Source organism: Eschrichtius robustus, chromosome 13 (assembly GCF_028021215.1).
Source record: "Eschrichtius robustus isolate mEscRob2 chromosome 13, mEscRob2.pri, whole genome shotgun sequence".
In the NCBI taxonomy this organism is placed as follows: Eukaryota; Metazoa; Chordata; class Mammalia; order Artiodactyla; family Eschrichtiidae; genus Eschrichtius; species Eschrichtius robustus.
This window is the reverse complement of record NC_090836.1, coordinates 3,401,010-3,425,595: the sequence shown is the minus strand read 5'-3', so window position 1 is coordinate 3,425,595 and position 24,586 is coordinate 3,401,010. Positions and strand designations below refer to the sequence as shown.

Here is a 24,586-nt window from a genome sequence, read left to right as displayed (position 1 = left end):
GATCCGCTATCGGACGCAGTGAGTCTTGTTCCCAACTTATAAGCAGCATTACAGTCCCTACAGAACATCCCGTCAAAACTCATCGCGTGTTGACTTTGCGGCGTTCCATTCCGAGGCCAAAGTTGCCCCCACACTGGTTTTGAGCCTCTAAAAGGCAGAAAATTTGGCACAAGCTAGGAGAGCCGAGCACTGCTTTCTCTGGTCAGCCTCCACTCACTGTGTGACCCCGAACACGGTTATCTGTGCCTCAAATCCCCATCTTTAAAATAAATAATCCCTGCTTGTCTAGCTCGGGCTGGACCTGACACAGACTAGGCTCTGAAGGCTGACGGAATGGAGTTGAATGAGCTGCTACTTGCATGGGTGGAAGGAAAATTGAGACATTCTGTTGACCAGGCAGTCCTTCTGCATGAATTCCAATAAAAAGTAGTATTTGGAAAGATTATATATTTATTTACATACATTTTAAACAGTTACAAGAAATCATTTTCCCACCCTATTTAATATTTATAGATTACTACAGTTGGAAACAAAAAATGAAAACATAGTAACCCTAAGTAACTTAACTATGTCCCCTTTATCTCCCCTGGTACCACTGACTCATTAAAACAGGCTTGCTGCCCTTTCTTCATCCAGCCCTCTCAGCAGATGAGCCAAGATTGCAGAGACAGCAGCTCAACTATTAAAAGTCACAGTTTGCTTCAAGTTTTTCCATGCATCTGGTCACAGAGGAAGCGGTCACTGAGTCGGTACTCAGACATGTGGAATGAATTAGTTGGAATGAGGCGTTTAAAAGGATGAATAAGTAGTGGTTAAAGGGAACAATTAAGAAAGACCATTTGTAGAGGGGGCAGTACTGCTGCATTAGTGACAGAAGCAGGGTTCTCTAAAAACTTTCTGCAGCCATTTATTTATGTACAGACTTTTTAAACAGTTATATTTAAAAATTTTAAACAGCTAATACAAGGAAAATACGAAGTGAACTGTTGATGACACTAAAAACTGTTTATGACACAAGATATTTTAAAAAGCAAATCTGGGAATTCAATTCCCTTTTGACTCCAGCAATCAATTTCTTGAGACCACGGATATCCGAGAAACCCAGTCAGTTTTTCACAAGGAACTGGCTTCTACTCAGCTTCCCCCTCTCCCTGAGGTAAGTGAACAGGTGTCGTCGCCTCCTCCACGTGACCTTTATCCCGTACTTGTCCTCAGGAGTGTCTTTAACCAGAACAGGCCCGGGCTCTGGGCTCTTGGGCGTGCTCGTGTGAAGGGAGCAGCTGGGAAGGCTGTTTTCCCTCTGCTCCGAGGGAATGGGCCCTCCCTGCCCTGAGGACTCTGGGCTCTGGATATCCGGTGGAATGAACACATAAGGGAAGTTCTGAAGTGCATGTGCTGACAGCTCCCCGCAGCTTTGGGGGCTGAGCATGGGAACCAAGGGCCTTCCAGAGATGTCCTTTTCTGGTTGACTGGGGCAGTCCCTGATTAGGGGGATCCCAGGTCTGGCTGAACTGGCAGAAGACTGTGGACTCTCAAATGTCAGGTGTGGAAACTTGGAGCTGGTAGATTTCCGACTTGAACGCCTTGCCTGGTCTCGGTGATGATGTTTCCGGTTGACTGGGAACCAGCTTTCTGCTGTGGTATCAAACTGAGGTGATACCTAAGGATTCCAAAAGAAAAAAAAAAAAAAAGTGAAGAGAGCCAACTACCAAATACAAACCTAAGGAAACCGCATCCCATGACCAGAATCCTAAATGGGGGCCCATAACAGCAATGGACATAAAACAAAAGCAGCTGTCTATTTGGATAACAGTATCCAAGGGATACGGGCTTTGGGCAAGTTACTCGATCTCCCTGGCTTTCAGTTCCCTCCTGTGCAAGAAAGGGGACGATGCCTCTTTCGCTCCATCACACCACACGGCTGCAACACGCTTAACTGTCTATCTTTCAACTCTGAGGGCGGGCCCAGCAGTCTTATTCGCCATTGACCCCCAGCCCTAGCAGAGCACCTGGCACCAAGAAGGCCCCGTGAAGGACGAAGGGCTGAAGGAAAGAACCGGGAGTGAGATCAGGCACGGAAAGCAACTAGCAGGGGGCCTGGCGCATAGTGAGGACTCGATACATGTTCACATGTTCATTCCTCATCAACAGGATTCTAACATTTATGTTTCTTCCCCAGTCCTGAAGCCAGGCCTCTGGTTCTCCCCAGCAATCGTGGGCAAAGCACATTTATTAAGCACTCTTAGGCTTTTGTCTGGCTCTTTTGCGACACTACTTCCCTGACATACCGTAGCTATGTTCTCTTCCCAGGGCTTTTAATCTGTCAAAATAGAAAATATGCCATTTCTGAGGATTTTTCTTCAACGTTTGGTCGTTTAAACAGCAAATAGAGTACTTAGCTAAAAACTCCACCTCTCTCACATGAAGCTCAGGGAACAATCTCATTTTTTACTCGTTCTGACATTTCTCTGGCTTTCTCACCCAGCTACTGGATAGTGAAACTTTTATACTGAACTCTTACAGAGGAATGTGGGGCGGGGGAAACACTCCAATTCCAATCAACCCACGCCTCAGTCTGAACTCAGGAAAAAAGATAAGCCAGAGAACATGGCTGAGGACAGACAGAAGGAGTACACCACCTCTTTGTCCCTGCGCCCACGAGTCTCCACATGGCAGTGTGAGAAGCCTGGCAGAGGAAAAGTCAAGGCAAGAATCCCATGGCCTACCCAGGAAGTGATGGTGCTGTGGTCAACGGGCTTGCTGGGCACCTGTCTAGTGTGGGTGATAGGAAGCTGGGGAGACTCATAGCAGTGTTTGGGGCCCTCCAGTGGTTGTTGGTAGAATAGCAGCTGGGGTTTCTGGGAAATTTGGCGGCGTTTTTTCCTGGGAGGCATCAATAGGTGAGGGAAGAGCAGTTAGTAACTGCATGATGCTGGTTGTCGTCAGGTCCGGGGAGAGACTCCACTTCCAACCCATGCCTGCGGAGAAGAAACAAAAGCTGGGAGAAAATCTGCTGATTCCCCAGCTCTTCCTCACACTCTGCCAGCCGATTCTGCTAGCAGCCAGCAGCCCTACCCCAAGATTGTGGGGTGGTACACCTACACCAGCTTCCTACACCTACACCACCGAGGCGATACACAGTAGTTTCACACTCAACAACATTCGTTCAATGAACACTTATCGAGCACGTGTTAAGCACCATGCTGGGTGTTGGGAGTTTAAAGATGAATAACCAACCACTTATCCCGTGATCATTTACTGGGTGCCAAGCACTTGTAGAGACACAGACTGCCCCTGTCTTCAAAGAGCTGAGAGCCTAACAGAGGGAGACAGACAATTACAATAATGAGAGCAGTGCTCCCTTGCACTCCCCCCAGGGGAGCCCTTCCGGAGAGGGTGATACCTGATCTAGGTATAGAAGGGCTAGGAAAAGCCAAAGAACGGGGCAGGGGTGGGGGGGCGCTCCAGGCTGAGCAGCAGCGCACACAAAGGCAGAGACATGAAGGAGCACTGCGAATGCAGGGACTCAGACAGACTCCACGGAGCTGGACACAAGGCATGAAAAGACAAAAGGCAAGAACTGAGGCGGGACGTGGTGTCAGGGTCAGGGCAGAAAACCAGGTGGACCATCTGAGTTTGGACTGTGGTCTAAGTAGTCATTGAAGATTTTCGAGTGGACGGATATGATCACACTTGGTTTTTTCTTTTAACTTTTACCCCAGATAATTTCAAACATACAAAAAAATAGTTAACAATATAATGAGCTCCCATGTGCCCATCACCCGGCTACAACCATCAACCCACGACCAATCACACCCCATCCACACCCCATCCACTTCCCCTACCCCTTTATTATTTTGAAAATACTATATTCCCAGTCATGATATCATTCCTAGTAACACAACTAACACATATAAATATACATATTTATATACTATATTTATATAATATACATTAATATATATTTATATGTGTAAATTCCTTAAATAGTAAATATCAAATATTCAGTGTTCAAGTTTTCAGTTGTCTCCTACGTGCCATACTTGGTTTTTGTTTGCTTTTGTCTTTTAGACAGATCATCCAGGCAACAGTGTGAAAGGCGAGATCAAGTTCCCAGGAAGCAGGGGGACCAGTTAGAAGGTTACTGTGTTGCCTGAGAACCGATGAAGCTGGAACCTGGGTGGTGTCAGCAGAGGTGGGAGGCAGGAGGCAGAGGCAGGGCCAACAGGACCCACAAAGGAATAACAAGTCTGAGAACGCGTCCAGTGGATCTAGCCCCCAGATCAGTTTTAATAAGAGTTCTGTCAGTGGGTTGGTGGGACAGAAGTTTGAGTCGAGAGGTGAATGGGTGGTGCCACCGGGCATCCTGGAGGGAGAGGCACACAGCAGGGCAGACTGGTTCCATTATACAGCATGATCCCTTCATTCAGTCAACAACGGCAAAGCAACATACTCTGATTTATGTCACTGGGCAGTGGAGATACATGTAAAGAGAAATCAAGACAAAGCCTCTACCCTCAAGGAACAAACATTTTAGGGAAAACACAGGTAATAAATACATCCATTTGTTCATTCATTCATTCAGCAAATATTTACTGAGTGCCCACTGTGTTTTGGGCACTGTTATGGGTGCTAGAAATATATAGCAGGTTACAAAATTAAATCCCTGACCTCATGGCACTTACATCTAGTGGGGAAGTGATTAGAGGTACAGAGAAAAGTGAAACGGTGTAAGGGGTTGAGCTGACCCAGTGCTACTTTAGACAGGGTCGTCGGGGAAGGCCTATCTGAAAAATGATATTTCAGCAAAGACCTGAATGAAGAAAGGAGAACAAGCAGACAAGAGAAAGATGTGAGAAAGAATATCCCAGACTGAGAGAACAGCTAAGTGCAAAGACCACAAGATGGGAATGTGTCTGACTTGTTCAAGAAGCAGTAGGGTCAGCATGGCTGAAGTGGAGAGTGGTAGGAGGTGAAGCCAGTTCACGAGACACAGGGTTAAGGCAAGGGTAAGGACTGAATTATTCTTAGTGCAAGAGGAAGTCGCCGCAGGGCTCTGGACAGGGAAGTAACACAGTCCGATTTATACTTTTCAAAGATAGCTCTAGGTGCTTTGTAGGAAAGGTGGGTTGGGAAGAGGGGGGACGGAGAAAGGAGGCAGAGAAGCGAGGGGGAAGGCTCTTGCAGGAGCCCAGCGGGGAGATGACAGTGGTAACAACCGCTCCAGGGAGAAGTGCTGAAGTTCACGCCTTGCTCAAAGTCCCCAGCCTCTTGGGGACGCCACATTGTTCAGCAGTCCTACTGTGTCCTTGATCAACTCATTTTCCACAAAGGTTATCTTAAAACTTTCCCACTGTCTTAAAACTTCAGAACTCTTCTTCTCTCCAAACCAACCGTCTTACTTCCTACTTCACAAAGAACACAGGAGACATCAAAGGAAATACTCTCATCTTCCAGAAGGCAAACACACAAACCTCAGTATATCTGCATCCATCCTCTTTCTTTCTGCTGTAACTAGAGGTCAGCCCCTTTTGCTACTGTGGCCTCTCCCTCTGGCTGGGCTTTGGAGCCTTCCTCACTCTATACGCCTTTCCCAGGCAATCGTCTGCTGACATGTCAATAAACACCTGGAAGTACACAAGTCAAGCATTTCTACATTTGCCTTAGAATTCTCCACACTCAGGACCCAAATATTCCACTGCCTACGCGATAGCAACTAGATGTCTCAAATGCACCTCAAACTCGAAGCATTTACAACTGAATTCATGCTCGTTTCCCCTGCACCCCCCTCCGTAAAAGTGATCATCTTCCAGGGCCCTTGCTCAGGGAATGGTATCATCATTCATCCAGCTCTGCCACCAGAAACCTTGACATTTAGCTTTTCCCTCTACCATCCAACACAACATCAAGCCCTGTCAATCTTACCTCTTAAACATGTCTTCAAAAATACCCCTCTCTCGGGGAGGGCAGTTGGGGGGAGGGCGCAAAATGGATGAAGGGAGTCAAGAGGTACAAACTTCCAGTTATGAAATAAATACATCATGGGATGTAATGTACAGTGTGGTCACTATAGTCAATATTGTATTTCAAATTTGAAAGTTGCCAAGAGAATCTTAAAAGTTCTCATCACAAGAAAAAAAGTTTTTTGTCACTCTGTATGGTGACAGATGGTAACTAGACTTATTGTGATCATTTTGAGGTGTAAATAGGTAATCATTATGTTGTACATCTGATACTAGCATAATGTGTTACGTCAATTATACTTTGGGGAAAAAAACAGATTTGTGGGTTTTAGTGACACTTCAGTATTAAATGTGGGATCAGAATCAATGGCAATCTATTTTTTGAGACTTATTCAACTCAAAATTTGATAAAAGCATTCCTCCTTTGTGAAAAATAATCTTACCCGACCCCTCTTTCCCTCTCTCTCCACCACCCTTCAAGTCCCAACAGTTCTGACCCGGGGTGGGGGGTGGGGCGGGGAAATGCAATAGCCTAACTGGTCTACCCTAACCTCTGGCACCCCCTGCAGGGGGACCTTTTTAAATTGCAAATCTGATCTTGACTCACACTCCTGCTTAACATTTTTGAGTTTGGGGTAAGGACCAAACTCCTAGTGGTGGCTGAGGTCCTGTGGCTCTGGTTCCAGCTTCATCTCACACACACTCCAGTGCAGGTCTCTTAGCTCACACCCCTCAGATACTCTTCAGGCTTCGTGCCGCCCACGCTTCCTCCTACGGCGTGGCCCTGCACACCTCATTCCCTTGGCTTGGAGGGTCTCCCTCCCGTGTTTGCATAAAGGCTTCAGATCGCAGACGAAGCTTTAGTTCATCAGAAATGCCTTTCTCTTGGGACTTCCCTGGTGATGCAGTGGTTAAGAATCCGTCTGCCAATGCAGGGGACACGGGTTCGAGCCCTGGTGCTGAAAGATCCCACATACCGCGGAGCAACTAAGCCCGTGCGCCACGACTACTGAGCCTGCGGTCTAGAGCCCACACTCCGCAAAAAGAGAAACCACGGCAATGAGAATCTCGCGCACCGAACCGGAGAGTAGCCCCTGCTCGCCCCAGCTAGAGAAAATGCCCCCGCGCAGCAACCAAGACCCAACGCAGCCAAAAATTAATTTATTTATTTAAGAAAAAATGCCTTTCTCACCTACCATAAGGCAAGACCCCCTTATTTACATAAAGTTATCCCTGAGCTCTAAGTTATCACTTCGCAGCTGTAATTCTCCATTTGCTTAAATAAGCAATTCGCTGCGAATCTGTCTGAGCTCCTCTCTGCTCCCATCAGACCGTAAGCGCAGGAGAAAGACCCCGTCTTCCACTGCATCCTAGCGCGGCCTGGCACATGGTAGGGGCTCAACTAAACGTGTTGACTAAGTTAGTAGATAAAGTCCTTTACTACAAAGAAAAGACTGCGGGGGGCGGGGCGGGAGGAGATCAAAACTCGAAGATTCAGGGTGGAGGCGGGGTTCACCGTGTGCGAATAATTTTTCAGGAGGGAACCTGAACGAGGTCGTAACTGCGCTCCAGGAGCCCTCAGGCCGCTCGGGGGCCCGCGACGGTCGCTGGTCGGAGGTCAACGGAGGACAGTCCCCCCAGAGAGGAACCAGCGAGGTGGGAAGAGCCGGGGGCGGCGGGCGCAGCGCAGCCGGCCGGGGCGGCCCGGGGTCCCCACTGTCCCCGGGGTCCCCCGCGCCCCGCCGCCGCGGAGCCCTCCTGCGCTCTCCCCACGAGCCGCCCGCCTCGTCCGCCTCACCCGCCGCCGATCCGCCCGCCCGCCGCTCAGTCTGCCTCACCCGCCGCCGCCGACCAGCCCGGCCAGCTCGCACCCTGCTCGGTCCGCCTCACCCGCCCGACGAGGCCGCCGTTCCGCCCGCCTCACCCGCCCGGCTGGGCTGCCTCGCCAGCCGCTCCGTCCGCCTCAACCGCCCGATAGGGCTGCCTCACCTGCCCTTCCCGCCGCCGCCCAGCCCTCCTCAACAGCCACGCCGGGCCCGCCAGCCCCGCCCGCCGCCGGCGTCCCGGCCGAACGCGGAGACAGGGCCGGCGCTGATTGGCTACGCCCGTCACGTGACCGCAACGCTCCGCCGGCGCCAATTTCAAACAGCGGAACAAACTGAAAGCCTCAGAGCGGGACCCCACCCCCGGCCCCGGCCCGGGACCACTCCCCCCCCCCCACCCTTCCCGGGATCCCGGGATTCCCCGCCCCGCAGCCGGGGTCGCGGCCCGGCCCGCAGGTGGGAGCAGCGCGGAGCCTCCCGGAGCCGGCGCGTCCGGCGGTGCAAGCGAGGTGAGTGGGCGGCGTGCGAGAGGCCGGGGCCGGGAGGACGCGGAGGGCTGGCTCCGGACGGGGCTGGCGACGGTGCGCGGCGCTGCTGCATCCAGCCTCCCGGCCCTCCTCATCTCTCCCGCTGAGCGCCCCCGGCCTTCCCCCGGGAGGAGGGGCGGCCCGCTTGCTCCGGCAGACGGCGGCTGGGGTCCCTCTGAGCTTACTGCGCTGGGAGCCGAGGCCGACCTGCTTGCACACTCCCCTGAACCCCGTTGCTCTCACCTCTAGGCCTCCACTCCGCCCTTTCCCAGGACCCTCCCCCGGGTTCCGGAGACCCCCGCAGCCTAGCCCTGGTCTGGATGTGGGTGAGTCCCGGGAGCCGCTCCGGAAGTCTCCGGGCTAGAGGGTGTTGGCAGTGGTAGCAAGAGGCTGGTCAGAGTAGAAGGGAAAATTAAGCTTTAGACCAGGAAGATCTTTTGCGGGTGGGGAGCGAATACTAGTATCTACTGATTGATGGGTGGAGGGAGGGAGGCCGGAAGAGATAGGAGGTGGAAGTAAAACTGAGATTTGAAGGTAGAGGAAACCTAGATATTCAGGAAAAGGAGGCAGAGTGGAGAGGGTCTGTGGATTCTAAGCAAATGGCAAATGTCAGACGAGTGTGACAATCAATTTTAGGGAGATGGCAGATATCCTAAAAAAGGGACAGCCCATTCCTCTGTCCCTCAGAGTACCTCTCAGTAGAATTTCACAACTTCACACAATGGTAGAGTATTCCACAGATCTGTTAAAATCAAAAAACACAATTTTTAAAAGATAAAACAGTTTTCCTTAACACTACAAAACCACCTTAGCACACTGAAGATAGCACAGTTTGTTAGTCAGGAGACAGGGATAACAGTCTTGGTTCTGGAAGAGAAATTAAGCGATACAGTAACATGCTTAGAAAGTCAAAATATGAATAAGCACATGCAAGTACTAAAATGTCACTATATAAAGAGTTTGCAAATTGTAAAAGAAAAATGTATTTTTAAGAAAGACAAGGATAATAGCCCGTGAAATGATGTCACCCCTTAGCGTTACCCTGGGCCTTGAGTAGAGCAGTTTCCCTCTTATCTGAGGTCTTGTGAGCTGGAAGATGATTTCTTCAGTGGTGTGACAATAATGGTACAATCCGCCTTTTTCCTCTGATCCTGTGGGCTCAGATCCTTTAATTTATAAAGTAAAATGGTATAAAAAAACATGTGGTCTACGCTAGAATGGATTATGGGATCAGAGTCTTGTCAGGCTGTCCTATTCCAGCGTTCCCGTCCCAACAGTCACTGCAAGTGATCTGTGTTACAGTAGGAAATAAGAGACATTTCCACATTTTTGTAGCTTCCCTATTTATTTCTGTAGCTAAACATTCTTTTTTGGCCACACCACGCGGCATGTGGCATCTTAGTTCCCTGACCAGGGATTGAACCCTCACCCTCGGCAGTGAAAGCACCAAGTCCTAACCACTGGACCGCCAGGGAATTCCCAAAACATCCTTAAGCTCCTAGAGCTTTGACTATGTTGACCTACAGCCAACCTAATCCCACTTTCCCCCTTTGAATTTCTTCTGTTTGCTTCAGTTTTAACTTTTGTCAGTAGAACTCATCTCCTTATTGTCTGTGGTCTTTACAAAGCCCCAAGGAGTATTCACCTGGGCCTGCGGGCTCATGCTCCTGGTCATGTGATGAGGAAGACCCCCTCCCTAACAGAACCTCCTTCTCAGCCTGATAAGCCTCTGACCTCCTGCTGCCCCTTGCGCTTTCCAGGGTCCATGCTGGTCATTCTCAATGGAGAGTGAAAGCACAGATTCATAATGAAAACCAGCCCCCGTCGGCCATTGATTCTCAAAAGACGGAGGCTGCCCCTTCCTGTTCAGAATGCCCCAGGTGACACATCAGAAGAGGAGCCTAAGAGGCCCCCTGCCCAACAAGAGCCTGCTCAACCGCAGGCCTCCAAGGAGGTGGCAGAGTCCAACCCCTGCAAGTTTCCAGCCGGGATCAAGATCGTTAACCACCCGACCATGCCCAACACCCAAGTGGTGGCCGTCCCCAAGAATGCCAATATCCAGAGCATCATCACAGCACTGACTGCCAAAGGAAAGGAGAGTGGCAGCAGTGGGCCCAATAAATTCATCCTCATCAGCTGCGGGGGAGCCCCCGCTCGCCCTCCAGGACCCCAGCCTCAAGCCCAAACCAGCAGTGATCCCAAGAGGACAGAAGTGATCACCGAGACCCTGGGACCAAAGTCTGCAGCCAAGGACGTGAATCTTCCTAGACCACCTGGAGCCCTTCCCGGGCAGAGATGGGAGAACTGTGGTATGTGGTCTGTAAGGCAAAGGGGTGAGGAGCCAGCCTTCCCTCTCTGGTGGTGAGGACCGCAGTCCGCCACACTGATGCTTAGGACACACAGGCGTCTGCCCGAACCGGGAGAAAGCCTTGCCTTTCTTCATCCTAAAACCTTGACCCGGATCCTTTGGGCACTGTCAAAGGGGTTGCAATGCAACTTAGCATTTCTACTCCCTTCTTTACATTGGAAAAGGATTTGTTTATCGTTTCTAGTTATCCTCTGCATTGACCACATAAGGAAATAGGAATCTTTCTCCATCTTAATGAAGGAGAAAGCATGAGGAGGAGAAGTGACTTTCTTTGTTGAGATGCTCAATCATGCTTTTGTTAGGTTGCCTTGACTGATCTCTGAGGCTCAGTGTGGCTCAGACTGAAATGCAACTTGAACTGTGCTCCTGGATTTCTCCCGAAATCCTAATGGGGCAGAGTACCCGAGAGGCCACCGCAGAGTCAGCAAGTGCTCCCTGTCCCTCAGGGCAGAGGTGATCCCTAACTGCCAACTTCACTGGGCCTGCGGGGCTCGGGATCAGGCAGCTAAGCGGCGTCTTGGGTTGTTTCCCCTGTAGCTGGCGGCGAGGCAGCCGGCTGCACGCTAGACAACAGCTTGACCAACATCCAGTGGCTTGGAAAGATGACCTCCGATGGGCTGGGCTCCTGCAGCATCAAGCAAGAGGTGGAGGAAAAGGAGAATCGTCACTTGGAGCAGAGTCAGGCTAAGGTGAACTGTCCCGTCACTCACTAGGGCAGTCAGAGCCGGAGCAGGGAATTTCTAAGAAGGGAAATCAAGTGGCCTGTGGAGTAGAATTTCCAAGTTCTGGTGTTAGCACTCACTTAGTGTGATTCTATATAATTTGGAGCTCCCTTTCTACCTGGGATCTTCCCTCCCACCTCCCTCGCCCCTATCTGTGAAATTTCCTTGAGGGCAGACTCCTCTGGCTCACTCTGTAGCCCATCAGCACTGGGTTTAGTACTGTGCCATTGAAAGGAGATGGGTTTATTCACATCACATCAGGAGTAGGAATCAGACGAAGACCTAGGTCCCTCGACGCTCAGGTCTGAAAAATGGGTGTAGTTTTAACATACAGTTGATGCTTTAAGAGTAATAATATGTACCCAGACTTTCCTGAGAGGTTTCAACTGACAAAGACTGGACTTCTAATTATTATTGGGCAATATCTTCAAAAAAATGACCGATGACAGAGAAGTGGTTCTATGTTTGGAGACTGGATTAGATCACCTCTGAGATTCTTCCTAACCCTAAAATTTTATTCTGTGGAATAGTGGTCTTAGATGATTTGTTTCCAGTACAATTCTATGGGATAAAATGTTTCTCTAGGGGATGTTCTTTGGGGTGGGGTGGGGCGGGGGAGGTCTCGTGGACTCTCCGTGTCATTGCCTTTTCTCTTTCCCTTTGGCTTCTCAGAACGCTCAGGTTGAGGGGCCCCCGGGAGCATCGGTATCCTGGCCGGACTCCGTGTCTGAGCGGCCACCCTACTCTTACATGGCCATGATACAATTCGCCATCAACAGCACGGAGAGGAAGCGCATGACCCTGAAAGACATCTACACTTGGATCGAGGACCACTTCCCCTATTTCAAGCACGTCGCCAAGCCAGGCTGGAAGGTACCGTGTCCCGTAACAGCCACAGTCAAGGTCAGTCCGGCCCGATAGTTTGTCTACACGGAAGGGCAGTAGTCTGTGTCTGGCGTGGAGGGAGCAGTTAAGTGCCAAGGATGCTAGAACCTTCAACAACCGTATCTTTTGGATCGGGACCCGATCCTGCCGAATCCAGACGAAATCATCACTAACAGCCCTGTAACCACTTCATCTGTCGCTACCCTGGGTTGACGGAGACTCTTCAGCGCAGCACAGAGCCCACTTCTGTGCTGCGCTGAACAGCAGCTGGAGTGACTAAGTAGCTTTGTGAAAAGATATTAATGAAAAACAAAATCTGTAAGCCTCACGATCCAAAGATTCACCTTCTATAAAGTCACATCTCTTCTCCAGAAGGCGGGGATCTTCTCTTCCTCCTGCTCACGGGAACACAGATGCCTGGGAGCCATGGCTCACACGGGACTCAGAGCCACAGCGTAGGTGCCCCGACAGATGCTCTGTCCCAGACCAAGGGGCTTTTGTATTGTTTTCCCCACAGCAGGACAATTAACCTCACACTCACCTCAACTGAATTCCCCAGCATCATAATTTTTTTTGTTGTTTTGGCCATGCCACGTGGCTTGCGGGATCTCAGTTCCCCGACCGGGGATTGAACCCGGGCCACAGTAGTGAAAGCCCAGAATCCTAACCACTAGGCCGCCAGGGAGCTCCCTGGCATCATAATTTCTTCACTCGCCTCTCTGGCTACTGGTTATCACCCACAGCCTCACTCCTCTTTCCCAGCCCCTGACAGCTGTCCAGGTCTCTGCTTTATCACCACCTCAGGAATGGCCCCAGTCTCTGTCCCCACTGGACAGACGGGTTGATGGCTCAGGTTGCCAGCTCTGCCATGCGGAGTGTCACAGGAGCTGCCAATAGGCAAGGTTACAGGGACACAAAGCCTGGGCCTGATTTCCTTGGGGGACATCGGCGGTGGTGTTTCCAAAGCCAAAGTAGCTGATGAGTGGCATCCTCTACTTTCAGAATTCCATCCGCCACAACCTCTCTCTCCACGACATGTTTGTCCGCGAGACGTCTGCCAACGGCAAGGTCTCCTTCTGGACCATTCACCCCAGTGCCAATCGCTACTTGACACTGGACCAGGTTTTTAAGGTAAGCATCCTGGTTTTGTCCAAATACGGCCAGTGTTGGAGGTCATGAGATCCATCGCAAAAGGAAAGAAGTCCTCTTGGGATGAGCTTATCCGATCAGGGTAGAGTTAAAGGCCAGCCAGCCCGTAAGGGATGGCACACTTCTCTGCTAGACCAGGCCACAGAGAGGACTCTCTGATCCCAAAACGGGACCTCCTGGGCAGTGTTGCCCTGTGATAAGAACTGCCTGGAACACTTGTTAAAATACAGCCTCCTCGGCCCCTCTCTTGGGGCTTCTGACTCAGAAGGCCTGGGTTGGGCCCAGGAATATGTGTTTTTAGCAAGAATCTCAGGTGATTCTTACAGAGAAAGTCTGGGAAACCTGGTTTTTAAAAAGCCTTTCTTTAGGCCGGAGAGCAGAAACGAAGCCTCCAGAATCTCTTGTCAGAAGCGATTGCTTTGGAGTTTCAGAGTGCCCATAAGGGTGCCGCTAGCTGCCCTCGTTCTCCTGGGAGGGACCGTTGTTGAGGGTGGCCCTCGGCGTCCATCAGGAATAGGTTTGCCCAGTCTGGTCAGCTTGACTGCACCGGTGGTAACTTCGTCTCGTTTCTCTCCCACGATGCCTGACCACCACCAGCCACTGGACCCAGGGTCTCCACAATCGCCCGAGCACTTGGAATCAGTAAGATTCTTTCCCTCCCGCTCGGGGCTCGGCCTTGTTTCCCTTCCACGCTCAGCATGGCTTCGGTGACAGGGACAAGACATTAGCAGGAAAGGGAGCCTGTGGCTGGGTGCCTGCCAGCCCTGAACGCAGAGCACCTGAGCTTCTGGGTGTTCAGGACACGTGATCGCCACCTCCTCCCGCTCCCGTGGGCTCATCACGGTGCCCCAAGCAGAGCGGCGCGTGGCAGGAGGACCCGCTATAGTCTCCCTGCAAGATGGTGACCACGGTGCATGGCACGGGCCTGGAGGGCGGCCGTCTTTGCTCTCACTTCTCTACCTGGCTTTTCTCTGCCCCTCATAGAGCTCCATGCTTTGCATCCCGGGGGTGAGGACGCGTGGATGAGGTGGTAGGACCGCCCGCTGCCGTGTGTCTGTGCCACCACCTGCCCAGGGCCAGGCGGTCGGTTCGCTCCATGCCCGGTACTGGAGCAGCTGGTGGGGTCGCCTGCCTTGTCCCCCTGCGTCTCTGACCCGGTCTCTTTCTCTCCCTCTCTGCCCCAAACAGCAGCAGAAACGACCCAACCCTGAGCTCCGCCGGAACGTGGCCATCAAAACCGAACTCCCCCTGGGCGCACGTTAGTATGGGGGAGCCTGTTTCCGGGGGGCGCACCTGTAGGGAGCAGACTCGGGGGTCCCAGCCCAGGGGAGGAGAGCAAAGATCCCATAGCCTGGAAGGGGCCTGTCCCTGGACCCTGCTCCTGACCCCTCCCGGTCCCTCCCAGGGCGGAAGATGAAGCCTCTGCTGCCGCGGGTCAGCTCGTACCTGGTGCCCATCCAGTTCCCAGTGAACCAGTCCCTGGTGCTGCAGCCCTCGGTCAAGGTGCCGTTGCCCCTGGCAGCCTCACTCATGAGCTCGGAGCTCGCCCGCCACAGCAAGCGAGTCCGCATCGCCCCCAAGGTCAGTGCCTCGGGTTCTCTCTGAGCAGAGACTCCAGTCAATTACAGATTCTGCCACGTGTCCCTTGAGAAGCTTATACGTCTAGTTGGTAGACAAGGCACCGATACCTAGGAAAATGCAACAGCATTATAAGAGCTAAAAAGGAACCTGCTATATGATGTAAGGGATGTTGGAAGGCCCACATGTGCCTGATGAGTTTATAAGAGTTCAGACAAGGGTGATTATAACAGATGGGCTGGGACGGTTCAGGAAGAGTTCACAAGGGAAGGAGGCTTTACAAAGTAGATTTGGGCAGCAAACAGGTGTGTAGAGGGCCTTTTTTTTTTTTTTTTTTTTTTTTTTTTGGCTGCACCGCGCAGCCTGCGGGATCTTAGCTCCCCGACCAGGGATCGAACCCTCACCCGCTACACTGGAAGCCCAAAGTCTCAACCACTGGACCGCCAGGGAGGTCCCTGGAGAAGGCTTTGTAACGGGCGTGCCCTGGAGGCCCCCAGTAACAACGGCATAGTGATGGGCCAGTCTAGCTCTGGGCTTCTCAGCCTCCATACAGCTGACATTTAGGGCTGGATGATTCTCTGTTGGGGGTGGAGGGGTGCTGCCCTGTGCACTGGAGGGTGTTAGCAGCGTCCCTAGTCTCTCCCCACCAGATGTCGGGAGCACCGCCTGGTGTGACAATTAAAATGTCTCCAGGTGTTGCCAGATGTCCCCTGGGGGGAGTTGCTGCTGGTTGAGCATCAGTGGTCTAGCTTGAGGGGTGAGGACAGTGAGTTAAGACCCTGCCATTTTGTAGAGAAGGATCTGTGAGCAGAGGCTGGCCTGTTGCAAGTACAGGAAGGGCCCCTGTGCCCCTTTCTCTGAGATGGAAGTAGCAGGGGCTCCAGATAAAGAGCCTTGGGTTTGTTTTTGTTTTGTTTTGTTGTTTTTGGTTTTTTGGTTTTTGGGGGTTTTTTTGCCGTACCACACAGCATGCGGGATCTTAGTTGCCGGACCAGGGATCAGACACATGCCCCCTGCAGTGGAAGCATGGAGCCTTAACCACTAGACCGCCAGGGAAGTCCCTGTTTTTGCTTTTGTTATTTTAATTTAAAAAATATCATTTTAATATACATAAAATTATTTTTACCAGCATAGATAATTTTACATAAATGCATTCATGTGATTGTAGCATGTACACTGTTTTTGTTTCAATGCAGTCTTTTTCATCTCCTTTTCTTCTTTTTGCTTCCCCTCGCCTCACCTTCACCCATGTCTCCCCTGCTCCCCGTGATAAGCCATGTTGACAATTTAGCATGCTTTCTCCCATTTGTTCATGCTCTTAGTATACTCTGCATACACCGATCGCCATAGCCATGTTATACATGCACACACCACACACAGCATTGAAAATGGGATTGTATTACACACTTTCTTTTTTTTTTTTTTTTTTTTAATTTATTTATTTTATTTTAGGCTGCGTTGGGTCTTTGCTGCTGTGTGCAGGCTTTCTCTAGTTGCGGCGAGCGGGGGCTACTCTTCGTTGCAGTGCGCGGGCTTCTCATTGCGGTGGCTTCTCTTGTTGCGGAGCACGGGCTCTAGGCGCGCGGGCTTCAGTAGTCATGGCGCGTGGGCTCAGTAGTTGTGGCTCGCGGGCTTAGTTGCTCCGCGGCATGTGGGATCTTCCCAGACCAGGGCTCGAACCCGTGTCCCCTGCATTGGCAGGCGGATTCTTTTTTTTTTTTTAATTAATTTATTTATTTTTGGCTGAGTTGGGTCTTCACTGCTGCACGTGGTCTCTCTCTAGTTGCTGTGAGCGGGGGCTACTCTTTGTTGCGGTTTGCGGGCTTCTCATTGCGGTGGCTTCTCTTGTTGCGGAGCACGGGCTCTAGGCATGCGGGCTTCAGTAGTTGTGGCACGTGGGCTCAGCAGTTGTGGCTCGCGGTCTCTAGAGCGCAGGCTCAGTAGTTGTGGCGCACGGGCTTAGTTGCTCCGCGGCATGTGGGACCTTCCCGGACCAGGGCTCGAACCCATGTCCCCTGCATTGGCAGGCGGATTCTTAACCACTGCGCCACCAGGGAAGTCCTACAGGCGGATTCTTAACCACTATGCCACCAGGGAAGCCCTACACACACTTTCTGCCCCAGGGAAATTCTCCCAAGTCACTTGGCATCACTTTATTCATTGTTTTTTGTTTTTTACTTTTTTGAGGGTTTTTTTTTTTGTTTTTTAATTTTAATTTTTGGCCGTGGCAGGCGGCATGTGGGATCTTAGTTCCCTGACCAGGGATCGAACCCACACCCCCTGCAGTGGAAGCACGGAGTCTCAACCACTGGACTGCCCGGAAACTCCCTAATGCATTGTTTGTTTGCTTTTTTTAAATTTATTTATTTTATTTATTTATTTTTGGCTGCATTGGGTCTTTGTTGCTGCGCACAGACTTTCTCTAGTTGTGGCGAGCGGGGGCTACTCTTTGTTGCAGTGCGCGGGCTTCTCATAGTGGTGGCTTCTCTTGTTGCGGAGCATAGGCTCTAGGCGCGCGGGCTTCAGTAGTTGTAGCACACGGGCTCGGTAGTTGTGGCTCGTGGGCTCTAGAGCACAGGCTCAGTATTTGTGGCGCACGGGCTTAGTTGTTCCACGGCATGTGGGATCTTCCCGGACCAGGGCTCAAACCCGTGTCCCCTGCATTGTCAGGCGGATTCTTAACCACTGCACCACCAGGTAAGCCCTGCATTGTTTTTTAATGGCTACATAATATTCCATGGTGCGGCTCTGCCGTATGTTTTCCAACCATTCCGCTTTCACGGGCACATTATGTTTCTAGTGTTTTTTTGCCCTATGGCAAACATTGCAATAAATATCTTTGCAAGTATCTTTCTTACTAGTGTTTTTATTTCTGTGGGATAGAGAACCAGACATGAGATTGCTGAGTGAACAGTTATTTTAAAGTTTATTAAATATTGCAAGATTGGCTTCCAGAAAAATCTGTGATAATTCACACATCCACCAACAAGACCTATGTTTGCCAGCCATGGGTGTTATCAGTCTTTTTAATATTTGCCCCTCTGCGGTGTATGAAGGACAGCTCCTTGTTTCATTTTATCTTCCTTTGCTTATCGGTAAGTCAGTACCTGTTCCCTGCGTTTGGTCACTGGGAATTTTTCACTGTGAGACGCTTATTTATGGACCTGGCCCATCTTCCTACAGGGTTTTGCTAATAATTTGTGATTTCTTTGTTATTAAAATATTAACCTGTCTTTTAAGATATTTTTTACTTCTGTTTGCTTCTAAACTTTGTTTATGGTCTCCTTGCCACAGAAAGATTTTACATTTTTATGTAGTCAAATATGTCTCTCTTCTCTTTTACAGCTTCTGGGTTTCCAGTCTTGGTTAAGAAGTTCACCCACCCCCTCAGATTGTACATGTAGTCTCCTAGATTCTCTTTCAGGATCTGTATGGTTTTAATTCTTCTGTTTAAGTCTTTGTATATGGTATGAAACAACCATCCAGTTTTATTTCCTCTCAGATGGATACAAATTACGCCAGCACCATAGGAAACGCTCTTTTTCTTTTTTTTTTTTAATTTTATTATTATTAATTTAATTTATTTATTTTTGGCTGTGTTGGGTCTTTGCTGCTGTGCGCTGGCTTTCTCTAGTTGCGGCGAGCGGGGGCTACTCTTCGTGGCGGTGTGCGGGCTTCTCATTGCGGTGGCTTCTCTTGTTGCGGAGCACAGGCTCTAAGCACGCGGGCTTCAGTAGTTGTGGCTCACGGGCTTAGTTGCTCCGTGGTATGTGGGATCTTCCCAGACCAGGGCTCGAACCCGTGTCCCCTGCACTGGCACGTGGATTCTTAACCACTGCGCCACCAGGGAAGCCCAGGAAACGCTCTGTCCTTTACCCCCAGAATTGAACTACCACCTTCATCATATAGTCTCATATTTAATAGTCTTTAAGACTTTAAAAAGACAAAAGAGGATCAGTACCAGTATGTCACTTGTCTTAGTCATGAACTTGTGTCCCACCTGCTGCCTGGTTGAATCTCCAGACCTGGCTTTCACCTTAACCTGCTTCCCTTCCAGGTGCTGCTCGCGGACGAGGGGGTCGCCCCTCTGCCCACGGCAGGACCAGTGAAAGCGGAGAAGCTCCTCCTTGGAGAAGGGCTGTCTCCTCTGCTTCCAGCCCAGTCCATCAAGGAGGAAGAAGTCCAGCCTGGGGAGGAAACGCCACACTTAGGGAGACCCATCAAAGTCGAGAGCCCGCCCCTGGAAGAGTGGCCCTCGCCCTGCCCATCTGTCAAGGAGGAATCGTCCCCCGCCTGGGAGGATTCGTCCCGCTCCCCCATCCCCAGGCCCAAGAAGTCCTACAGCGGGCCCAGGTCCCCAGCCCGCTGCGTCTCTGACCTGCTTGTCATCAAACGCAGGGAGAGGAGGGAGATGAGCCGGTCTCGAAGGAAACAGCACCTCCTGCCCCCCTGTCTGGACGAGCCGGAGCTGCTCTTCTCCGAGGGCCCTGGGGCGTCCCAACAGGCCACAGCAGGGTCCTCGCGGCCTGCCTCCCAGCTTGGCTCCTCCCAGGAGGAGGGCGGGCCTTTCAAGACACCCATTAAGGAGATGCTGCCCATCTCCTCCACCCCGAGCAAATCTGCCCTCCCCGTGACCCCCGAACCCTGGAGGCTCACGCCCCCGGCCAAAGTGGGGGGGCTCGATTTCAGCCCCGTACGAACCCCCCAGGGTGCCTTTGGGCCCCTGCCGGACTCGCTGGAGCTGGCAGATCTCAGCACCACCCCGCTGAAAAGCGTTCCCCTCTTTGACTCCCCCCGAGAGCTCCTCAATTCTGAGCCCTTTGACATCACCGCTGACCCCTTCAGCGGCTGTCCCCCCTCAGATACGGAGGTCCCCAGGCCAGGCTCCTCCGAGCCGCAGGTTGCCAGCCTCTCGGCCAGCCGTTCTCTGACGGAAGGCTTGGTCCTGGACACAATGAACGACAGCCTCAGCAAGATACTGCTGGACATCAGCTTCCCCGGCCTGGAGGAGGACCTGCTGGGCTCCGACGACGCCAGCTGGGCTCAGTTCATCCCCGAGCTGCGGTAGAGACGGACCCGCACCGCTCAAGCCGGCGGCTCTCCGGGCGCTCGTGGGGCTGGCCTTCCGAGCCCTCTGTGCCGGGACAGCAGGCGGGGGCCGTCTGCTCCTCCAGCCCCGCCTGGCCTGGTGACGCCAAGGCAGGCGTCACGCCAGAGCCGCCACTGGGCCTTCAGCAAGCCGCGAGGTCCTGGTGACCAGTCTCCGTGCCACCCACTCCCCAAGAGCATCTGATTCCTCCCTCCCTACTAGGAGCTGAGGGTGGGAACAGCAAACACAAGGGTGAAAAGACATGAGGAGCCCCCCCCCCGCCCCGACTGTTTGCGTCTGTGCCCAGCCACCCACCACCTTCCCTGCTCCGGGCAGGGTGGCCCTTGTAAATGGTGTATATGTTCCTAATTATCCTCTAATTATAAATGTAAACCTATCTCCTTAGATCATTATCTAGAGACTGCCAGAAGGGGGCTAGGATAACGAGGAGGTTCAGTTTGCTTCTGTTACTTGCTTTTGGTTCCTGCGGTAGGGAGGGCTGCAGTGCACGGTTCCTTCCAGGCCCCTCCCTCGAGGGTTCCTCACTGTAGGCACCCCGATACGCGAGTCTGCCTGCCAGGATCCCTCCTACTGCCCCTGCCTCCCACCTGCCCACGTTTCCAAGTCAGCTTTCCTGCGAGGAGAAATCCTGGTGAAAGGGTCTCTTATTATGGGTCAAGAGTGGGGCGGGGGCATGGAGGCACCTGGAGCAGAGTGGGTTCCCAGATGTGCCCGAGAGACGTTTCTCTGATAAGGTCCCTAATCATGCCAGAGAGACGAGTTAGGAGGCGGAGGCCGGCTGGCCTGTCTGCCTGCCTGTCTGAGCTGGCACCACAGCTTTGCAGAGAGCTGCCCTGGGCCCCAGCTGGCCGTGTGCACAGCCCCCAGCTCCAAAACACTACTGTAACTACCTACTCAATAAAGCCCAGGGGCACATGCTGGTCTGTGGCGTGCTGGTGTCTGGTCCCTACGGCGTGAGGGGGGTTGGGAAGGAAAGTGGGTGACGATGAAAATGGTTGTGACAGGGAAGATGCAAGGCTTGAAGCCAACACGGAGCCCTGGAAGGAGAGTGCAAAGGGCTGTGGCCCGGTCACCTCCCTCCCTGGCCCTGGCACATCCGTCCTCCCAACTCAGCAGTCAATCGGCGGTTTTCCCAGTGCCGGGCCTGCACAGTCAGCCTCTTTTGGGGACCTCTGAACCTGCTGGGTCACTTAGGCCTTCCAGGGCTCCCTGAAGAAAGGCCTACCCAGCGGCACCCGCCCACCAACATTAGGGAAGGATGGGCCCAGTTACAGGCGCCTCATGACCACCTCCATCCCCAACCCGAGGCCTGGGAGCCAGCTGGCCCTGCTTTTCTGCCCCCACCTCGAAGCAGCTCCTGTTATGAGCCCTATTCCCCACCTGCCTCACCTGAAAGGCAGCCAGGGTCCGAGGGACTGGTGAGCCCTCCCAGGGAGAGGTAAGGGCCTGTGTCTCCACCCAGGAAGCATCACCATAGCAACCCCAGCAGCAAACAATGCTGCCAAGAAGGTCTTCCCTACAAAGCTGCCACTCCTGCAGGGAAGCCCAGAAAAATGGCCAGCAACCTGCAGAGATCACCCAGAGGGCAGAGTGACCCATCCCGCGTCAGAGAACCTTTCCTGAAGGTAGGGGGCGGGGCCGCATCTCTGCAGCTACCTTTCTGTACCACACTGGGTGAGGGGCTGTCCCCAGCCCCACCCCCTGCCTGCCCCCTGCCCGCCCCAGGCTGGGCCATGCCTTCTCCCGGGCAGCAGAGCTCCAGGCGCGTGAACCCTTGTCCTATGACCCTGTGAACACGGAGCTCAGGGCAGAGGAGAGGAAATGTCTGGTTATGACATCCAGACCCACCCCTGGGGTGTGCGTGTAGACATGACTTAGGGGACTGGGCCCAAGGAACAGGTGAGTTTTGGGGATCAGAAAAGTCCTAGGGGCAGGTGGGAAGCAGAGGCATTTTGGAGGAGCCTAGCGTCCTGAGTGGCACAGCCTGAGTGCCAGCTCTGCTGCCCTCACTCTGTGCCGTGGGCAAGTTATTCACCCTCACGTGCCTTGCTTCTTGCATCTCTGAGATGCAACAAGAACACTTACTCGCAAGGTGTGAGGGTTAAATGAGATGAGGATAAGTATTTCGCAAAGTGTCAAGTATATATCATCTGCCACAGTTTATTTCAGGGGGGGTGGCGGGGTGCCAGAAAGGAAAGGAACCCACATCTGGATGCTTCCTACATGTGATTGTATCTTAATGAGACCTGAGGGAAACGCACCAACGACAGAGAAGCGGGGGACGGGAGGAGCCTGGGCAGAAAAGCACTGGCCCCGTTCCCTGGAGAATGGTTTCCCTTCTACACTCTGCTTGGAAGGGGCGTTTTCCCTCACACTACCTCAGCCCAATGTGCCTGGAGAAGAGCACCAGGATGGGGAGGATGGGTGAAGGCAGAGTGACGAGAGGGAAAATGTCAGTTGAGGAAAGAGGCTGGGAAAACAAAACCTGATAGATGCACAGAGAACAGTCTATGAGGATGCGTGCAAATCATACCTAGCGGCCACGCGCTCTGGGCAGGAACCGAGAAAACGTCCCCCGCCCCCCGCACCCCGCACCCCGGCCACCCGGCCCTGACGAGAATCCGGGTCTGGAGGCCGCTGGCAGCTTGTCCTCTCCAGCGGAGGAGAGGCAGAGCGCTCCCAGGCTCCCTTGTCTCTCCCTAGATGGTCCACGCCCACGAGACCCTCCCGACGCCCCGCACGTGGGCTCAACGCGAGTTCTTCCTCCCCAGGGAGTCCTCGGAGCTGCCCGGCTTCACCCGGCAAGCCTACCACCAGCTGGCCCTGAAGCTGCCACCCTGCACGGAAGTGAAGGCCAAGGTGCGTCATCGACTGGCCTGCCCTGGGAAGGATGCGGCCCAGCACACCTGGGGCTTCCACACGTGGCTGCATGTGGGACATCTGCCGGCCGCCTTCCCCTCCAGGCCTGACAGGCCCTATGACAGCAACGTCTGGCGCTGGTTGACGGATTCCAGGGCCCACCGCCGCCCCCTGGCAGAGGCCCCCGTGCCCCCTCCATCCTGGATGGGTCAAAACAGCTTTCTGACCTTCATCTCCTGTACTCCTCTCTTTCTGGACGCAAATAGGAGGCACCAGGTGATTCTCAGGACAGTGAAGGAACTGAGAGAGGTGGGGAAGCTCAAGCTGAGGAGTGAAGTCAGGGCACCCCTGCTCGATGCCAACGGCAACGTCCTGCCCCCGAAGAACTTCAAGAAGTAAGAGGAGCTGCCTCCTCGGGGAGCCCACCCAACCCACCTGTGTCCAGGGGACCCCTCCCTCTTTCCGATTCCTCTTTCTGACGTCTTACTGTCCCTCCTCTGGTCACCTGAAAACTCAACTCTGTCCAAACGTAGCTGGAGGGACCGGGTGGAGGCCAGGGAATGACAGCCAGGGGAGGGGCTTGATTACTTAACGAAAATGTAGGGGAGACAGCTGTGTATTGATACTTGATGCCTGCCAGGCCTCAGGGATACAGAGAAATGTCATTCAGTCCCTGCCCTCAAGGAGCTTCTGAAAGGCAGGTATCGACACACACGCACATGGAAAGACAGCTCTCAACACCAGCCCACGCGTGCCAAGTGCCCAAAGCGTGAGACAGACAACAGGTGTTGTGAGGACGTCAATTATTAATAGAAAGAGCCGAGAGCCCGAGGCAGAAGCTTGGATTAAACTCCAGACTGTGTCACTTTGGCAAATTGCTGAGTTCTTGCAGACTCAGTTCCACGGATGCTGGAAGTTGGGCGGGGAGGTGGGGAGTGGTAAATGCCGTGCCCACCTCACTGCATGAAGATAAAGTGGGTGAATGGATACATAAAATCACCGTACCAAACACAGACGTTACTACAGACATTCAGAAGAGGGAAGGGTGGGTGTCGTCTGGAGCACCGCCCCAGGAAGGCTTCGTGAGGCCGGCCAGAGGGGTAGAGGCTGGGAGGGGAGGAAGGCTTCGGAAGCCTCAAGAGGAGGGGTGGCTGGTGTGAGCAGAGGCAGGAGTGTGGAGGGACTCTCCCTCCCTGCCCATCGCGGGCATGCCCGGGGGCGTCTCCACTCCACTGCCCTCTAGGCTCTGGGCACGGGTGGCAGGAAAGAGGGAGAGGGATACAAAGCGTGTCTCAAACTCCAATCCCATTGACAGAAGCCCCAAGGGACTGGAGTGGGAGGCTGCGGAGGTGTTTAATCTTTAAAAGAAAAAGCCAACAGTTGGTGATTTTGAGAGACGATTACTAGGACCTTGACTTCTCTCTGCTGTCTCGCAACGCTGACCACTGACGGCTACTCCGTACTAACTCTGGACACACGGACGTGGGGAAGACTCAGATCGCTGCTCAAACACCTCACAGCCAAATGGTTCTAATCACTTTACTATATTCCTTACTCCTCCCACTACTCCCTGAATAGAAACTACTATTATCAACCCCCTTT

The 24,586-nt window shown here is 52.7% G+C and overlaps 4 protein-coding genes across 11 annotated transcripts; 3 read left to right on the top strand and 1 right to left on the bottom strand.

Annotated features, from left to right (window-relative positions):
* Positions 1-432: 432 nt before the first annotated feature.
* On the bottom strand, positions 433-8,628 carry RHNO1 (RAD9-HUS1-RAD1 interacting nuclear orphan 1). Of its 7 annotated transcripts, none has more exons than XM_068560255.1 (3): positions 8,557-8,628; positions 2,727-2,978; positions 433-1,660 (listed from the first exon to the last, which is right to left on the bottom strand). In XM_068560255.1, exons 2-3 carry the CDS (start codon positions 2,892-2,894, stop codon positions 1,106-1,108), a joined length of 723 nt encoding a protein of 240 aa, XP_068416356.1. In that variant the 5' UTR covers positions 2,895-2,978; positions 8,557-8,628; the 3' UTR covers positions 433-1,105. The 7 variants fall into 7 exon arrangements, with proteins under 7 accessions (XP_068416356.1, XP_068416351.1, XP_068416357.1 ...); XM_068560250.1 differs by lacking the exon at positions 8,557-8,628 and adding an exon at positions 7,953-8,009; XM_068560256.1 differs by lacking the exon at positions 8,557-8,628 and adding an exon at positions 7,953-8,009 and having other exon boundaries at positions 2,769-2,978.
* LOC137775195 (basic proline-rich protein-like) lies at positions 4,947-10,105 on the top strand. Its single transcript, XM_068560865.1, has 4 exons — positions 4,947-4,965; positions 7,501-8,295; positions 8,586-8,639; positions 10,074-10,105. Exons 1-4 carry the CDS (start codon positions 4,947-4,949, stop codon positions 10,103-10,105), a joined length of 900 nt encoding a protein of 299 aa, XP_068416966.1.
* FOXM1 (forkhead box M1) lies at positions 8,093-21,048 on the top strand. 2 transcript variants are annotated; one of them, XM_068560247.1, is made up of 10 exons: positions 8,093-8,295; positions 8,563-8,639; positions 10,074-10,622; positions 11,219-11,370; positions 12,076-12,276; positions 13,291-13,419; positions 14,035-14,079; positions 14,626-14,695; positions 14,843-15,018; positions 19,073-21,048. In XM_068560247.1, exons 3-10 carry the CDS (start codon positions 10,121-10,123, stop codon positions 20,081-20,083), a joined length of 2,286 nt encoding a protein of 761 aa, XP_068416348.1. In that variant the 5' UTR covers positions 8,093-8,295; positions 8,563-8,639; positions 10,074-10,120; the 3' UTR covers positions 20,084-21,048. The 2 variants fall into 2 exon arrangements, with proteins under 2 accessions (XP_068416348.1, XP_068416350.1); XM_068560249.1 differs by lacking the exon at positions 8,563-8,639.
* Positions 21,049-21,678: 630 nt separating this feature from the next.
* TEX52 (testis expressed 52) lies at positions 21,679-23,383 on the top strand. The gene is made up of 2 exons (XM_068559849.1): positions 21,679-21,750; positions 22,829-23,383. Exons 1-2 carry the CDS (start codon positions 21,679-21,681, stop codon positions 23,381-23,383), a joined length of 627 nt encoding a protein of 208 aa, XP_068415950.1.
* Positions 23,384-24,586: the final 1,203 nt, after the last annotated feature.

What these genes read in the sequence shown, in the direction of transcription:
- RHNO1 (XM_068560255.1), bottom strand. Translation starts at nt 2,894, where the DNA reads ATGCCTCCCAGGAAAAAACGCCGCCAAATTTCCCAGAAACCCCAGCTG. An exon ending in ACAGCACCATCACTTCCTGG is followed by an intron (nt 1,661 to 2,726) that starts GTAGGCCATGGG and finishes TGGAATCCTTAG; the next exon opens with GTATCACCTCAGTTTGATAC.
- LOC137775195 (XM_068560865.1), top strand. An exon ending in CGTCCGGCGGTGCAAGCGAG is followed by an intron (nt 8,296 to 8,585) that starts GTGAGTGGGCGG and finishes GCCCTTTCCCAG; the next exon opens with GACCCTCCCCCGGGTTCCGG. An exon ending in TAGCCCTGGTCTGGATGTGG is followed by an intron (nt 8,640 to 10,073) that starts GTGAGTCCCGGG and finishes TGCGCTTTCCAG; the next exon opens with GGTCCATGCTGGTCATTCTC.
- FOXM1 (XM_068560249.1), top strand. Translation starts at nt 10,121, where the DNA reads ATGAAAACCAGCCCCCGTCGGCCATTGATTCTCAAAAGACGGAGGCTG. An exon ending in CACTGGACCAGGTTTTTAAG is followed by an intron (nt 13,420 to 14,034) that starts GTAAGCATCCTG and finishes GACCACCACCAG; the next exon opens with CCACTGGACCCAGGGTCTCC. An exon ending in GAGTCCGCATCGCCCCCAAG is followed by an intron (nt 15,019 to 19,072) that starts GTCAGTGCCTCG and finishes CTTCCCTTCCAG; the next exon opens with GTGCTGCTCGCGGACGAGGG.
- TEX52 (XM_068559849.1), top strand. Translation starts at nt 21,679, where the DNA reads ATGGCCAGCAACCTGCAGAGATCACCCAGAGGGCAGAGTGACCCATCC. An exon ending in TCAGAGAACCTTTCCTGAAG is followed by an intron (nt 21,751 to 22,828) that starts GTAGGGGGCGGG and finishes GTCTCTCCCTAG; the next exon opens with ATGGTCCACGCCCACGAGAC.